Source organism: Kwoniella newhampshirensis, chromosome 1, assembly GCF_039105145.1.
Source record: "Kwoniella newhampshirensis strain CBS 13917 chromosome 1, whole genome shotgun sequence".
Classification (NCBI taxonomy): domain Eukaryota; kingdom Fungi; phylum Basidiomycota; class Tremellomycetes; order Tremellales; family Cryptococcaceae; genus Kwoniella; species Kwoniella newhampshirensis.
Genome location: NC_089955.1, coordinates 981,129 through 995,762, shown reverse-complemented (window position 1 = coordinate 995,762; position 14,634 = coordinate 981,129). Strand labels below are relative to the sequence as shown.

The 14,634-nt window shown below is 51.8% G+C and overlaps 6 protein-coding genes across 6 annotated transcripts; 2 read left to right on the top strand and 4 right to left on the bottom strand.

The window, feature by feature from the left end:
• Positions 1-23: 23 nt before the first annotated feature.
• Positions 24-2,222, bottom strand: IAR55_000377 (uncharacterized protein; the record flags this gene model as incomplete). Its single annotated transcript, XM_066943513.1, has 1 exon — positions 24-2,222. The coding sequence occupies one exon, from the start codon at positions 2,220-2,222 to the stop codon at positions 24-26; it is 2,199 nt and encodes a 732-aa protein (XP_066806055.1).
• A 286-nt stretch (positions 2,223-2,508) lies between these two features.
• IAR55_000376 (uncharacterized protein) lies at positions 2,509-4,057 on the bottom strand (the record flags this gene model as incomplete). The annotated part of the gene is made up of 11 exons (XM_066943512.1): positions 2,509-2,520; positions 2,581-2,608; positions 2,663-2,828; positions 2,879-2,947; positions 2,995-3,094; positions 3,144-3,224; positions 3,274-3,359; positions 3,411-3,678; positions 3,727-3,779; positions 3,832-3,873; positions 3,931-4,057. 11 exons carry the CDS (start codon positions 4,055-4,057, stop codon positions 2,509-2,511), a joined length of 1,032 nt encoding a protein of 343 aa, XP_066806054.1.
• Positions 4,058-5,001: 944 nt separating this feature from the next.
• On the top strand, positions 5,002-9,196 carry IAR55_000375 (uncharacterized protein; the record flags this gene model as incomplete). Its single annotated transcript, XM_066943511.1, has 5 exons — positions 5,002-5,214; positions 5,265-6,110; positions 6,209-8,249; positions 8,440-8,735; positions 8,795-9,196. 5 exons carry the CDS (start codon positions 5,002-5,004, stop codon positions 9,194-9,196), a joined length of 3,798 nt encoding a protein of 1,265 aa, XP_066806053.1.
• Positions 9,197-9,369: 173 nt separating this feature from the next.
• Positions 9,370-10,655, bottom strand: IAR55_000374 (uncharacterized protein; the record flags this gene model as incomplete). The annotated part of the gene is made up of 5 exons (XM_066943510.1): positions 9,370-10,176; positions 10,271-10,337; positions 10,402-10,438; positions 10,507-10,589; positions 10,642-10,655. The coding sequence occupies 5 exons, from the start codon at positions 10,653-10,655 to the stop codon at positions 9,370-9,372; spliced, it is 1,008 nt and encodes a 335-aa protein (XP_066806052.1).
• A 390-nt stretch (positions 10,656-11,045) lies between these two features.
• IAR55_000373 (uncharacterized protein) lies at positions 11,046-11,608 on the top strand (the record flags this gene model as incomplete). Its single annotated transcript, XM_066943509.1, has 5 exons — positions 11,046-11,067; positions 11,140-11,255; positions 11,320-11,340; positions 11,391-11,490; positions 11,541-11,608. The coding sequence occupies 5 exons, from the start codon at positions 11,046-11,048 to the stop codon at positions 11,606-11,608; spliced, it is 327 nt and encodes a 108-aa protein (XP_066806051.1).
• Positions 11,609-11,831: 223 nt separating this feature from the next.
• On the bottom strand, positions 11,832-12,440 carry IAR55_000372 (small nuclear ribonucleoprotein Sm D2; the record flags this gene model as incomplete). The annotated part of the gene is made up of 5 exons (XM_066943508.1): positions 11,832-11,851; positions 11,913-11,947; positions 12,002-12,063; positions 12,133-12,346; positions 12,436-12,440. The coding sequence occupies 5 exons, from the start codon at positions 12,438-12,440 to the stop codon at positions 11,832-11,834; spliced, it is 336 nt and encodes a 111-aa protein (XP_066806050.1).
• Between the last annotated feature and the right edge of the window lie 2,194 nt (positions 12,441-14,634).

Here is a 14,634-nt window from a genome sequence, read left to right as displayed (position 1 = left end):
GACATCCTATACATTGTTCTGGATCATTTCCACTCGTACAAACTACCTGAGCCAAAGACACCTCTCGCACCCGCCGTCTTGACCCTCGCGCGATCGATCACTCTGCGAGTGTTGAGGTCGGCACCGAGATCCCTCTGTTCTTTCTCATTACAAGGACATCGACAGTTTGGACATCCTTTCCTTGATTGTGATGCCGATGCTCTGGTTTCGTCAAGCTCGTCTCGTAATTCACGCATCTGAGCTTCCAATTCGAATAGTTGCAGTTTCCAACCTTTTCTGGCGTTTGAGAGTATCTGATCCACCATCTCTGCACTGACAGACCCGTCATCGAGTCTAGAAGAGGTGCTAGCAGACGAGGTGGTGACGACGTGATCGTGTAGGGGGCTCTGTGAGAGAGGATCATCGGCGTTGCTGCGTTTTGCGCGAGGACTGGACGCAGGAGGCTGAGTGAGATAGTCGACTGGTAAACCTCGGGAGAAGGTCATACTGATTGGTCGAAGTTCGAGTTGTGGTCTCAGGACACTGATGTGATTTCCATTTCCGTTTCCGGCACTGGCGACCTCTGTCGAACTGTGCGTGAGATGACTGTCATGTACTTCTTGTCTTTCACGATGAGGCTTGAAGGATGTACCACCCTGCCTCGTCGATGGTCGACCTTTCTTACTTGTAGTGGGAATTGATCCTGGACCACCTGATGCGGTGGGAACGGGAGGATAATTCACACCGGCACCGCGGCCACCCGCCTTGTTGAACAGTTTCATCAAGCCCGATTTCTTGGCTCGGATTCGGTTCGGCGGCGAGGTCGAGGTGGAGGTCGAGGTCGAAATCGTCGGTCGTAGGGGAACGTCGTCGCCTGGAACAGACGAGAGCGTGAAGGTTGTATTCGGCCTTTTGGGGATAGGGGTAGCGCCGGAATGTCGCGAAATGTCGAGTCGTTGTAGAGCTATTTCGAGAGGCACCACCTCTGCATTCGAAGAAGTAACGTCTACCTGGGTGTCTAGCGCAGGTCCAGCACCAGAAGCAGAAGCAGAAGCAGATGCATATCGAGCTTGGTTCCGTAGACGTTCCTGTTCCTGCGCCACTTCGAGGGTGATCAAGCCGAAACCAGGTGAACCAGACGACAACAATGGTCGATCGCCAGCTTTGAAACCGGCTGGACTAAGCGCGAGACTGGAGAAAATCTTGGAGGGATGCTGGCTCTGTATCTCGGACATGCCAGACGGTAGCAACGGCGTGTCCGAAGTCTGCACCGGGACACGGGGATATGCTTTTGGTGTCGTTGTTGGTAGATACGAGATGCCTGAATGAGTGGCTTGATCCATCGTCGAGTCGTGACGAGGTACTGACGCCATCGTTTTTCTAGCCTTGCTCGAACTGAATGTGAAGGACGGCGATCCTAAATCCGAGTTGAGATTCGTCTCGTTCCCCTGCCTCAACTTGGGCGTGATAGGATCTGCCCTTTCGTCCGAGCTCGCAGTACTCGTTGTCCGATTCGAAGCCAGACTCAGCCCCGATGCCGAGGGCAAAAGATGTTCCGTTGTTCCTGAACCCGAAGCGATACCTGTCACTCCTCGGACTTGTGCGAGTCCCCAACGGATCGAAGACGTGTCCGTCCCGCCGCCGAGAGAAGAGGTTTCAGAAGAGGTGATGATGCTGGAGTTCGACGACAAGTCACGAATCCGTGTACGCGTCGCAGTAGCTGCGCCGATCATCCTCGTAGCGTGTCTTAGTCCGCTGAACATTTCCGACGTTGATGCTGTCGTGCTTGCGTTGATCCCCGAGTTGGTATGAGACGGTATCGGGACAGGAGACCAGTCTTCCTCCCAAGGTGTTTCGGTGTACTTTCTCACTTTCGGTCCGCCGACCATTGACATTGTTCTTGGATCTTCTTCTTCTTCCTCTTCCTCTTCTTCTTCTTCCTCGCTTGAGCGTTCAGATTCCGACAACACTCTGAAACGACGTGAGGCTCGAGCGGCCATATGGGTTCGTGGAGAATGTTCTACGCGAGAATATAGAGAGGGTGACGAAGTCGTTGGTGAGATCTCAGACATGCCGAGCTTTCTGGGAGGGACAGGTGGAGGCGGCGAGGATACATCAAGCAGTGTATGAACTGTTTGAGACAAGGGTATCGATGAGGAAGCGAACGCGCGGTTCTGGATGAGATTGGGTAGAGTTGGGGAGAATGGTGCCTGCGTATGGCAATAAGTATTATGGTACGACATGGAATTGGTGTGTTCTGCACGGCGTGACGAAGGCAAGAGGGAGCTGGCAGGCAAACGGATGTGCATGGTATTAGTACACTTTCTCAACACTTCTCGTTGCTTGCAAGCAAACAACGGTCAGCCATCTAGTCTGGTCAATCTGCATAACAATCAACATCAGTCATGGTTGAGATCAAAATCAGCCAAGCCGGCCCATGCCGCGCGTTGCAAGGCGATTAGCCCCAAAGAGTGCATGGAGGATGAACAAGGGTATATTGTGAATGTCCAGTAAAATCTATTCGATAATCTAGTTGGCGGGCTGTCAGGAGTGGTATATCAGTGGCCATTTTCTGACGGATTCAACCCCACAGTGACTGACCTTTCGGGCGATCCAAAGAGCCATGGGACTGAGTGGGGCGGTCAGCGAGGAAATCTTGCAAATATGTCCTGATGCAGCTCACGTGAAGAGCTTGGTCCTACCGCCCGCGACGAGAGCCTTGGATGCAACAATCAAGCTCTCACCGACACTATAAGTACCCTTTGGGACCAGACCAATCTTCTCCAGAGCCCATACCGCATTCTGGGTTATGGTATAGCCCACCTTGCTCGTTCGCCAACAGGTGAACACTGACATCCTGAGTCAGGCCCCTCTTCGGTCAGATCAACAGCGTACTCACTGTCACCGACAGTCTGGGCCTTCCAGATGTCACCCTCAAGAGGGTAGTACCATGGGATGGCGTCCGATCCTACGGAATGATCAGCTCGTGCACTGCGAGCAGACGATGACGCTTACGGTTAGCAAGGTCCTCCTCGTACTCGAGCTCGAAACCAACACTCTTCAAGGCATTTCGGGCAGCCTTGATCGATCGCATCTCGGCGATACCGTCACCGACCTGGAACTGCATCAGTCTTGTCGTATGCACGGAGCTGAAGACGACACACCTCGATGCCGTGGGCGATCTCTTTGTGCTTGGGAATTGAGGGATCCCAGTCGTCGGTCATGCACCATTCGTAGACGCCGAACTGGATTGAGATCAGCGGAGAGCTCAGAGACAGATCGAGGGGCACTCACGACACCACCGGGTTTCAAGCACTTGAAGATCTCGCCGTAGATACCCTCGAAGCTAGGGGCGTGGCAAGTGGCCTCAATAGCGTAGACTAGGGAAGCTCTGTCAGTTTTGAGACTATCCAGTGTCACATAGCACTGACTGGCATCGAATGAGTTCTCGCCGAATTGCTCGCTCAACTTCATGAAATCACCCTTTTGGAAGGTCAATTTGTCGGACAACCCGTACTTTTGGGCTCGTAGAGTAGCCCTCTGCAGTTGAAAGTCGTTGTTGTTGACACCCACGATGGTGGCGTCGGTGAATCGAGCGATCTCACGAGCGGGACCACCGACGCCACAGCCGACGTCGAGCACTCGCATACCGGGTTTGATGTTCATCATGGAAGCGAGATAGTGCTCGTGTCGAGCGAGCTGCGAACGAGTCAGAGACAGCGTGAATGGGGTAGAAACATCACCCACAGCTTGAAGGAAGGCCTCGCCCTTGTAGAATCGGCAGAAGTGGAACGATTCGGCTGAGAGGTATATATCAGCCAAGCTGGTCGTCGTGAGAGCCATGCCACTCACCCCATCCATACTCGTAAAGCTCAGTAGCACCGTCATAATAACCTGCAACCAAAGTGTCATCAGCTTGATTTGCCTTGCTAGAAACGATGGGTAACACACCGTTGACCACCTCGGTGTATTGATCAATCCTGTTCGCTCGGTGAGTCTCGCTGTCGTCGGCAGACTTCTTCTCCCAGAACTTGTTGTAGTTGGACACACGGTCAGCTGAACGAGTTTCGACGGGCATCTAGCGTCGTGTCAGCGGCTGCCATGTGGATTCCATACGTACTTTTGATACTGGCTGTTGAGAGCGGTGGAGGTCGATGTGTGAGTGAGCGGTAAAGGAAGTCAAAGAGTGTGTGAGTTATACAGTGGTTGGAATATATATGTCTGATAATGTGGACAAGGATGATGTTGGGTAATGATCGCATCGAACGACAGAAACGCGCCCGCAACTTGCCCCATTCCGTCCCCATTCTCGAAAAAAGAAAAGAAAAGGAAAAACAGCCACTTTGAGGCGCGATTCCCTGAATATCAATGTATCATCATCGTACCATGATCGTATCATAACATCATATACATGACTCGGACCGTCACAGCCCCATGCATTGGCTTGTAGCTCGTGTCCGTGGCCGACGCGTTTCTTCGTGTGCAGGCAGGAGAAAGGACGATGATCTGTACTTCAACGCTTTGGTAGCGAGCCTGTTCACAACGAGACGGGTGGATGAAATGCCTACAACGGGCAACTGCACATCCCATCTCTCTACCTGAAGAAGGGGCACCCGCTATAGAGATATGTCCAATGCATCGAATGGACCATGCAAACAGTCGCATGACATGAGCGTCGATCCTGAGCTGTCCTCTCGATGATGCAGCTGCCGTAGTCACTGCTTCATACCACCACCACCACTACTACTACTACTACTACTACTACTGCGTTGTTACGTGTGCCACAGGTTAGTAGCGCTTTGCAGGAATCCCAAATCTTTCTAGCACGCGGTTTTCGGCTGTGTCTTTCTGCGTACTACCACCCATACTTGGATCTACTACTCCTGATTGCTACTACCACTCCACCACACCATTTCATACACCCAGCACTTGATCACTCACTCGTCAATCAGAAACATCGCATCACACAACACATGGAGAGCAGGACATTCGCCCCCTGAGTCCATCCAATAAGACGCTCTGATGGCGTCCACTTCAGATCCATCCACCCCCTTATCTATCCCTTCTTCCAGCTCCTCCATCTCCGACAGTTCTCCTGATGTTCGAAGACCGTTGTCCTCTATCATCACGGTGCCGGAGAGCTGGAACAGCAGTTTGTCAAATGGTAGGATTGGCAGTCTGAGGACAAGCATGCAAGGCAATACCTACAGGGGCACTGTGGAGCCGCCTTTACCAGTGAGTGTGTTCGTGCTTGTGATCTTTTGCTCAAGACTGACTCTGTCAAGATGTCGGCATCCTCCTCATCCTCTTCCTCACAACCTATGTTTGACTGGCCAACGTCTCAATCCTCCGATCCTTATTCTCATCCCATCCGGCGAGACCCGTTCGACACATCTGATCCGTTCGACCCTCAGAGTTCAAGTTCCGAAGATGATCGCAATCCTTCCCGTGACGCCGTCCGTCTCCCACACCATCGCTCGGCCACTGACCCACTCGTCAATGATGGTCAGCCGATAGATCCAGAGTTTTCGGGAGCCGGACCACCGGTGGAAGGCTACGATTTTGAGCCACCTCCAGCTTTCATCAGGACGTTCTCTTCACCACTCCCACATAGAGTCGGATCCCTTCGCCACCCCCTTTCACCCGTCTATGACCCTCTTGGCTCCGGCCACGCTCCTATAATCGTACCTACAGAACCTCGCTCGGCACCACTACCTCCTACTCCCCTTCATGTAGTATCCCTCGAGCTGGCGGACTCGCTCCAATCTGCCATTCAAACCCTTCTCCATCTCTCTCCTCCTCATCTACTGGACAATGCCAAAGAGCAGTACTCCGGGTGCACAGTTCAGGTCCCAGCTACCTCTCTTTCCGCTATTCTCACGTCCATGCGTAGCCTCAACTTCCTCGCCGCGAACACGGAACAGCTGGTGGAGGGACCTCGGGATGGATCGGTGACTCTGGGTAAGAGGGTGGATTTTGATATTGGGGAGCTGCTACAGAATGTCGCGGACATGCTGAGTGGACAAGCTGCTCAAAAAAGCGTGGACCTTGTGTTGTTTCACGGTGACGTCGGCATCAAGCACGTCAGTGTCAATGGAGATGGAGAAGGGTTGAGCTATGCTCTGAGTCATGTAAGTCGGCTCGGGTCAGGACACGGGCTGACAGCCAGGTTGTTCGACAAATACTTCTTGTCGCCGGTCGCGAAGACACCATCGAGCTCGGTCTTCAGGTGATTCCACAGAGCCCATCGATGACGCCCAAGATTGGACGCCCGTTGTCAGCCACGGAAATGGATCGACAACGGGGAAGCAGGGCCGGCATGGGGTCTCGGTCCAACTCGCCTGGAAAGACTTCTCCCTTTGTTTCCAGCCAAGAAAGCGAAGGCCCCCTTCTTTGTGTTTTTGAGATCGTCCACAACATTTGTCAATTACCTGGATCGGCGTCAGTCACGCCTAAAGCTGAACTGAATCCTTTCACACGTCTGGCGGAAGAGACAGAGGCAGCAAAGCCAAAACTGGATACCGTCTTGTGTACGCGGTTGTTGGAGAGTCAGAACGCCCTGCTCAAGTCTGACGTGCAGCCTTCGTCACCTCTTGGATCCGGTCTGCCGCGACGAGCATACGAATTGTCTGTTCTCCTTCCACGAGGTAAGCCTATCGTCGAGCCAACACCGCTTTCGGTGGAAGAGGAAGCTATACGACAACCGTTCACTTCCGTGCGACTTGCCCGCGAGCCCACCCTGGATGAATTGTCAGACTTTGCCGAGTCGCTTCGAACGAAGAAAGTATTCATTCATGCCAATCTCAGCAGCGTCTTCGCTCGACATCTCACGAGCTACCTTGCGGCGTGGGGTATGGACATCTCGCACCTGCCTATAGATGGTGAGGAGAGCGAGAAGTACAAGTCGGCCTCCCAAGGGAGACACGACTCGGGCTATGGTGGATCGACAGCGGGGTCGACACCTGGAAGTGACGTGCCGACGTACACGGCTATGTCGCTCTCAACATCAGGACGGGATCAAGGCAAATTCATCATCATCGATGACGATGTCGCGGTGTTACGCAAGGAGCTGTTCCGTATCAGAGCGGAGCTTCACCCGCTTGCCCTCAAGCCTAGGTTGAACAAGCGGCCATCCATGTCGGCCAGGACTCGATCCACTCCCCAGGTTCGACAGATCGCACCTCGTTCTCAGGGCGCAGTTCTCATCCACTTCACATCTCTGTCCAAGTATAATCAGGTTCGCGACGTCGTCACGAGCTTTGTAGGAGCACCTTGGTCGACTGGTTCAGGTGCATACATGCAACCTGAAGTCATGGTGATCCCCAAGCCTGTCGGACCCAGACGTTTCCTCACCGCGTTACACACCGCTATCAACCAACCCATCGTCGACCCCTTCTTTTCGCCCATCGCTACGTCCCCTCGGTCTCCCGGCGGCGGCTATTTCGCTGGATCGAGGACGCCCTTGGAACGTGAAAGCGGTTTCTTCGATTCTGTCGCCGAGGAATCATCAGAAGAGGTGCCGAAAGAAGACGGTACCCAGAAGGCGCGTTCACCACTGGGGGAGTATCCTCCATCGGTTGCACAGATCATTCGAACTGAGCAAGGTCTTCACCTATCTTTGCCCACGCCTGGAGAGATCGTCGCAACTCCTGCGAGCGAGTACTTTTCCACCGCAGGAAGAACCCCTGCCGCTGGTCCCGGCGCCTCAGGCGTTGTTATGCAGAGCCCTGATGGGCGACCTTATGGGATGTTCTTTGAACCCCCAAACAAGTCTGAACGAAGGGCTTCAACACATCGCATACCGTCCGATTCGATACGCCGGATACCGCAATCTCGGCGAGCCTCTGCTGGTGGAGATGATCCTACTGCATCGCCCAGCATCTCACCTCAGAACGCGCGTCGGATATCCAACCAGTCTCAACCGACGGTCCATGAGGAGAGACGCAGTTCGTTCAGTGACAGACCTGGTGCAGCTCGTCACAATTCGCGCCGCAAAACACTCCCAGTGTCCGAAGTGCCTATCGTAGCGCAGGGTCGAGATCGCTCGTCAACAATTACTGCCGGATCAAGAAGGGGAACACCGGCTGGATCGCCAACTGTGTCATCGCCTAAGGTTGATCAACCGGTCTTTCATCCACCACGTGTGCCGAAGAAAGCGCCTCTCGCCGAACTTGAGGATATCCAACGGCTCCCCGCGACCAATCCGGTCAAGAAGAAGGCTCCCAAGGATGATGTGGTCGTGCCTCCTATCAACGTGTTGATTGTTGAAGGTGAGTTGTGCGAATCGCTTCTACGCTGACGAATAGATAACCCTATCAACCAAAATATTTTGAGCATGTTCTTGAGGAAAAAGAAGATTAAGCATCAATCTGCCAAAGACGGTCTCGAAGCGGTTGAGAAGTGGCGCACAGGGGGATTCCACTTGATTCTGGTGAGTGAAGAAATCCCGCGTCGGTGAAGCTGACGGTCAGATGGACATTCAATTGCCTGTCATGGATGGTATCGAGGCAACGAAAGAGATTCGTCGAATGGAGAGGTACAACAATATTGGCGTGTTCCCTTCTACGCCAATAACGGATGTTCCTCGAGGGCCAGTCATCGAAAGTGCGCCACCAGCTTCCCCATTCCGATCGTCGGTCATCATTGTCGCACTCACTGCATCGTCGCTGCAGAGCGATCGAGTGGCAGCTCTCGCTGCGGGCTGCAATGATTTCTTGACGAAGCCGGTGTCTTTGAAATGGTTGGACAAGAAAATCGTAGAATGGGGATGCATGCAGGTCAGTCTACCAAGTCTATGAACAACGCTGATGTACAGGCCTTGATCGATTTCGATGGGTGGAGAAGATGGAAGAGTTCGGATCCGAAAGATGCCAACGAGACGAAGCGAGGATTCACGGTTGGACCACAACAAGCGGCCAAGACCTTGGCTAGTCGATTACGCATTGAGAGGAAAGGAGCTCGATCACCCGCCCCTGCTTCGCCAGAAGTCCATGTCCAAGCTCCCACGCCTGATCCAAAAGACTCACCGCTACTTCTGCAGCAGCCTGTCAAGTCGCCTCTGCCACTTCAGACCAGTGACTCGGAAGCTGTATCACTATCGTCCATACACGAAGAGTTTGAGCATATTGCTGGGGTGAACAAGTCGAATTCAACAGATTCGAACGCGACCGTCATGCCAGATGAGAAGCCTCTCCCGCCCTTACCGTCGGAACAATAACCCGATGTCATCCTGTTTCTAAACAACACATATATAACGATCGATTGTTACGGTCAGTCATCTGAAATGAAAGGTGGAAACGTGGGGGATCTTTTTGTATCATCTAATTGTTGCAACAGTAGCCAATATACATGCATGGCTTGGGCAAGCGAATCCGGTATTCTGGCCTAAAATTACAGACTTAGCTGGAAAGAGCCGTCTTTGAAGGAGACCTTGACAGCTTTGAAGATTTCGGCAGTGTCCACGCTTTTCTTCTCATCCTTGCCCAATGATTCTACCCACTCTCCGAGAGTCATCTCGCCGTTTATTCTCTCTTCGAGCTTGGTGAGACGCTTCTTCAGTCTCTTGACGGTTTTGGATGAGACAGGTGCATTGGTCGCGGGGTTGGCTTCGGGTTCTTCATCGTCGAACTTTCGCTTCTTATTCTTTGGTTCTTCGACAGGGACGACCTCGGAAAGAGGAACGGGAGTTGCTGATGGTTCATCGTCGTCGTTTTTAGGTCTCTTCGAATTGGCCTTGGCGCCCGTACCACCCTTATCGCCCTTCTTCTTGTTATTCTTCGTCTTCTTCGCTCCTTCGTCAACGGAAGGTACACCTCCTAATCCTTGTCCATTCGTTTCTGTGGTGGGAGCGGGAGATGAACCCCATGATCTCATAGGTCCATCGCTCTGGAGTTTGTTCATCGCTGAAGCATATGATTTCTCGCCGTACCCTCCTCCTTGATATCCACCTCGCTGTTGATGTTGTTGTTGATAACCCCCTCTACCACCACGACCTCCCCGACCGAAAGATCCACCTCCGCGTCCACCGCCTTGGAACGATTGTTCAGGATACGAGAGCTGGTTCAATCGCGAGGGATGGATGGCAGGAGTAGCGGAAGGTGTAGCAGCAGCACTGGAGCTGGGCTCGGATAGATCGGACAACTCAACAGCAGGGGAAGGGACGGCGGAAGGTTGTTGAGATGCATTCTGGTTTTGCCCCTGTAAACGAGATGTGATTCAGCAGAAGCGCCGGGAGTTCATGAGGAGACCAGCTCCATAGACCTTTTCATGTCGGTGACTCCGGACAACACACCTTTTTGGCACCTTTGTAGAGGGCTCCTTGGTATTTCTGAGCTTCAGAGACACAAGACGTATGACTCCTGGAGCGAGTTGCATCAGTACTGAAAGAAGATCCCCAGAAGGAGACGGACGGCACCAGCTCACTTGTATTCTGATGGATTCCTGAAAGTGGTAGAGCAGTCTACAGCGTCCAGAGAGATCAATCAGTGTCCATCAACAACGAGGAGACCGCCCGAGACTCTTACTCACCGAGACAGGTGAACGAGGCAAAACATTTCTGACGATGTTGATCGAGCTTGGGTTTCTTGACCGTATCGGCACACCCGTCGCATCTGTCACGAGTCAGCCATGTCCACTCGAGTAGCTGGACGGGTGTCTACTCACTGGAAAGAGACCATCTTGCGTAAGTTGAGGTGTTGTAATGAGCAAGGTTACTCAGAGACTCAAAAGATCGTCTCCCAATCACACGCCTGCGAACCGGGTCCCAACTTTTGAAAATTCTGATCACGTGAGATGAACCTGAGGACGGAATCAAAAACCTCGCGCCTGCTCATGTCCGCACGCGTCTGGTAGAGTCAACCTCGACTTCATTCGATTTGATGTATTCACTTTCCTCTGACAATCCTGTTTCCCTTTCAACCTGATACACTGATATCTCGCTGACCGCAGCACATAACCCCCCTACGTCAACGATCAGCCTTATCATCGGCAACTCGGCCGGATTCGTAGACCTCGAAATCTGAGCTGAACAGCCCGATTCTATCCTCTCCTCGCCACCTTTCTACACCATGTCCCGTCTAGGTCCAGAACGTGTGTCTACCGGGAGCATCTCACAGCTGCTCTGACGTCGCACACGAAAGCTGATCTGGACTATCTTGACAGCCCGTATCAACTCAAAGTATCTTACTCAGCATCGAGGCGAGACCGTCCGACTGACGGCCAAGGTGTCCAACCTTTCTGGTGATACTGCCATGGTCGAGACCAGCGATGGGCAACAGGTCGGTACAGTCTCTGATTCGCCCAATATATATGAATTGATGCTGATGTCCCGTGGTCCGCCAGATCGGTGTCCACATTCCGCGAGTGAGTACACTTCCTCCGAGCGTTGAGAATTGCTCCTAAACGTCTGATAGGACATGCACATTGCCGATCCATATGTCGAGATCATCGGTACGGTCAAGGATGATCTGTCCATCAAGGCTCATACACATATCGGATTAGGCGATAAGCTTGGTATGTCATCTCCACCCAGATCCATGCACTGTCTTGCTGACAACTTGCAGACTTGAAAGCTGTCGACGCTGTGGTCGAATTCTCCCATTCCGCAAAAGGTCAAGGTGTTCTCGCGTAGGAGTTGAGGGCGTAAGATGGCAGCATACCATGTATATGGGGAGTATACCCAAGAGCAGTGAATACAATGTGACATGCATGTGAATCAGTACGGGACGATACCCCTGTGACCATATCACCACTGCTCTCGATTGAGATGGCGTGGCTTTTCTCCTGACGTCTTTATCTCCGTCTAGGCCCTCATTTCTCCCATCGTGTTCAACCTTACACTTCACCTATACCGTTTATGCCGCATTACGGAGGACTATAGAGGACGGATGATCAGCATACGCTCCGTTGTTCAACTGGAGATCAAGCGGACATACCGAGAATGACAGAGTCCCCTCTGAGGAACATTTTCCTACGCGTGATAGTCAGCTTGCTGCTCGAACAAAGCGGTCTAGGTCTGACGTACGAGATGAATCTATCCTTGTTGACAGGTTTCTTCCCCTTCCCTTTCGGTTGTTCCGTCCACATCTGAGTCAGATCAGGAGTTGATCAGCATGTCTTTTTCGTACACACCCGCCCCGCGCGTCACAGACCCACCTCCTTGACATTCTCCAAAACCATGTTACAATGCCTATCGAACGCCTTGACCCTCGCCAATAACTTTTTGTTATTTCGCAACGATATCAACACCTGAGACGAGTTTCGGACGGATTGCTGCAACACGGATAAGGGTCCCTGGGAGATCTCGTACTCTTCCAGCTCTCTTATTTGTGCTTCGTCGAGCTCGGTCTTGGGGACGTGTGCGTATTGTCTGTGGGGGTGGAAAGGTGAGAAGGAGGAAGGTCAGGAAGAGTCAAGTCAGCTGGGCGCGTTCTTCGAGGCGTAAGAAATGCGGCTTACGACATGGCGTGAGCGTGGACGTTGACGAGGAAGAAGATGAGAGGATAGTAGAGGAAGGAGATGCGTTGAGAATGGTGTTGATCGTGTATCGTCGATAACCGCTGACAATCAATGATAATGAATGCTTCGACGAAAGACGAGAGAGTTGAGTGCAGCGAGTGAACGGTGATATACGGAGATTTCAGTGAATGTGGCACTTTTGCCACCCCCTCTCCTTCCTCCCTCCACTTTTCATCTCCAGCCAAAAGTCTCACAACCTGCGTCTAGTAAGGCGACAACCCATGTCTAAATCTCCTCGGTGACCGCAATATGATACCTTGAGTCAACAATCCAACAACAGGAAGACACCTGCGTTCATCGTCGCATCTAAGTAGCGGATAGCAAATGACCACGCACCCCCGGATACACGCATCCCGCATGACACTCGCGTCTACCGCCAGCCCCAGCAATTCAAAATTCGCCACCTCTACCATTACGTTTAGTTGCGCCACCACATAATACACCCTCCCGGCACGCACCCCCCACATAAAACTATTCCAGACACCCTTTAAACCCCTCCCCCACATAAGACCATGCCGCCTTTCCCTTAAACCCTCCCCCCAAATAAGACCATGCCGCCTTCCCTTTAAACCCTCCCCCCCCATAAGACCATGCCAGGTGTGGGACTATTCTGCACAGATTTCTGTACCTGCCTCTTTCGGCAATTTGTCCTCGGAAAAAAAAAACCTTGACATCCTAACCCGTTTATTGTCAACTACGATGCAAAACCGCAGACACAAGCTGCATGTAGAGGATGTGGAGAACTTGGTGCATAAAATTTCACGTCCCAATGCCCGCATGCATGAACTCAACAATTCATGCTACACAAGTCGCAACCAAAGATCCTCATCCATTGACATTAGGACACATTCTCAAACCACTCAAACCGACCACTTGGTGAGACTTGGACTAAATCGTGTTCTAACTTGAGGGTTCTCTGTCGAGAACAGCCAAGTAAGTGTTGGTCGATGTATCGAGGTTATTCAAGATGATAATATTCAAAGGTACTACGGTAGGACAAAAATCTAGAATCGACGGGGAACTCCTTTCTCCTTTTGCTACGTTCATGTATATATCCTTTTCTTCGCACAAGTTCGCCAAACCTTGCATGTGTAGCGATCTTTTCGCTGGATGTAGAAAGAAACCTCGAGTGGCTGAACAATTTGTATATTTACCGTATGTGGTGAATAGGATTGATAAGCTTGTCGACGTTTCGGTTCTTTCTCCGATGAATGCTGTTTCGTTCAATTGTTTGTCAAACTCCTGGGAACTTTGTCGGAAGTTGGCCTTACTGGTATGCAATCGTGACAATAGGGTTGATAAGTTTGCCAGCGTTTCGGTCCTTTCTCCGATGAATGCCGTTTTGTTCAATTGTTTGTCAAATCCCTGGGAACTTTGTTGGGAGTTGGCCTTATTGGTATACGATCGTGACGATTCCGTCACCACCTTCCCGTTTCGGTTTTGTATGAATGAAAATGTCAGATTAGAAGGACGGTCAATCGATGACGAACTGATAATGTTGTATTGGCGAAATTGGGGGTCAATCACCGAGAAGAGACAAATGCAGGCGAGGAACAAGTCAGATATACATGTTTGGGGACAAAAAGTTGAAATGAGAAGCAGACGGGTGGGTCAGTGTTGTGATGTGTGTGCATCGTGTATTGCCCACAACACACAATGACGTCGTTGACTGGGATCATCACCGCTTCCAAGTTCGATCCCGCCTCACGAGTGACAGACCGAGGATTCCACGTATATGCTGCTCTGACGTCGTGTCACGATGGTCAATGTGGCCTCAGTCAATGAGCCCTATCACACAACGAGACAGTATGATATGAGGAAACGACGATAACGAGGATAACAAGGATAACGAGGATAACGAGGATAGCGAGTATAGCGAGGAACTTGACACGGATATCTAGAAGGGCTTGTAGCAGTTCTAGATAGACTGAGGTACCACAGTGATATCGTTGAACGATGAGCAAGGTACTAGGTATGACTTTCAATCGAGAAATCGCTAGAGAAAGGCTAGAACAACGAGAACTAAGACCATGTATATATATATCTCCACTAACCCATCCGCCAGGATGTGTAGAACATCGATCAACTTCCTCCTGTTTCTATCGTTCGCCTGCAGCGCCCTTTAGCTCGATCTTCGGC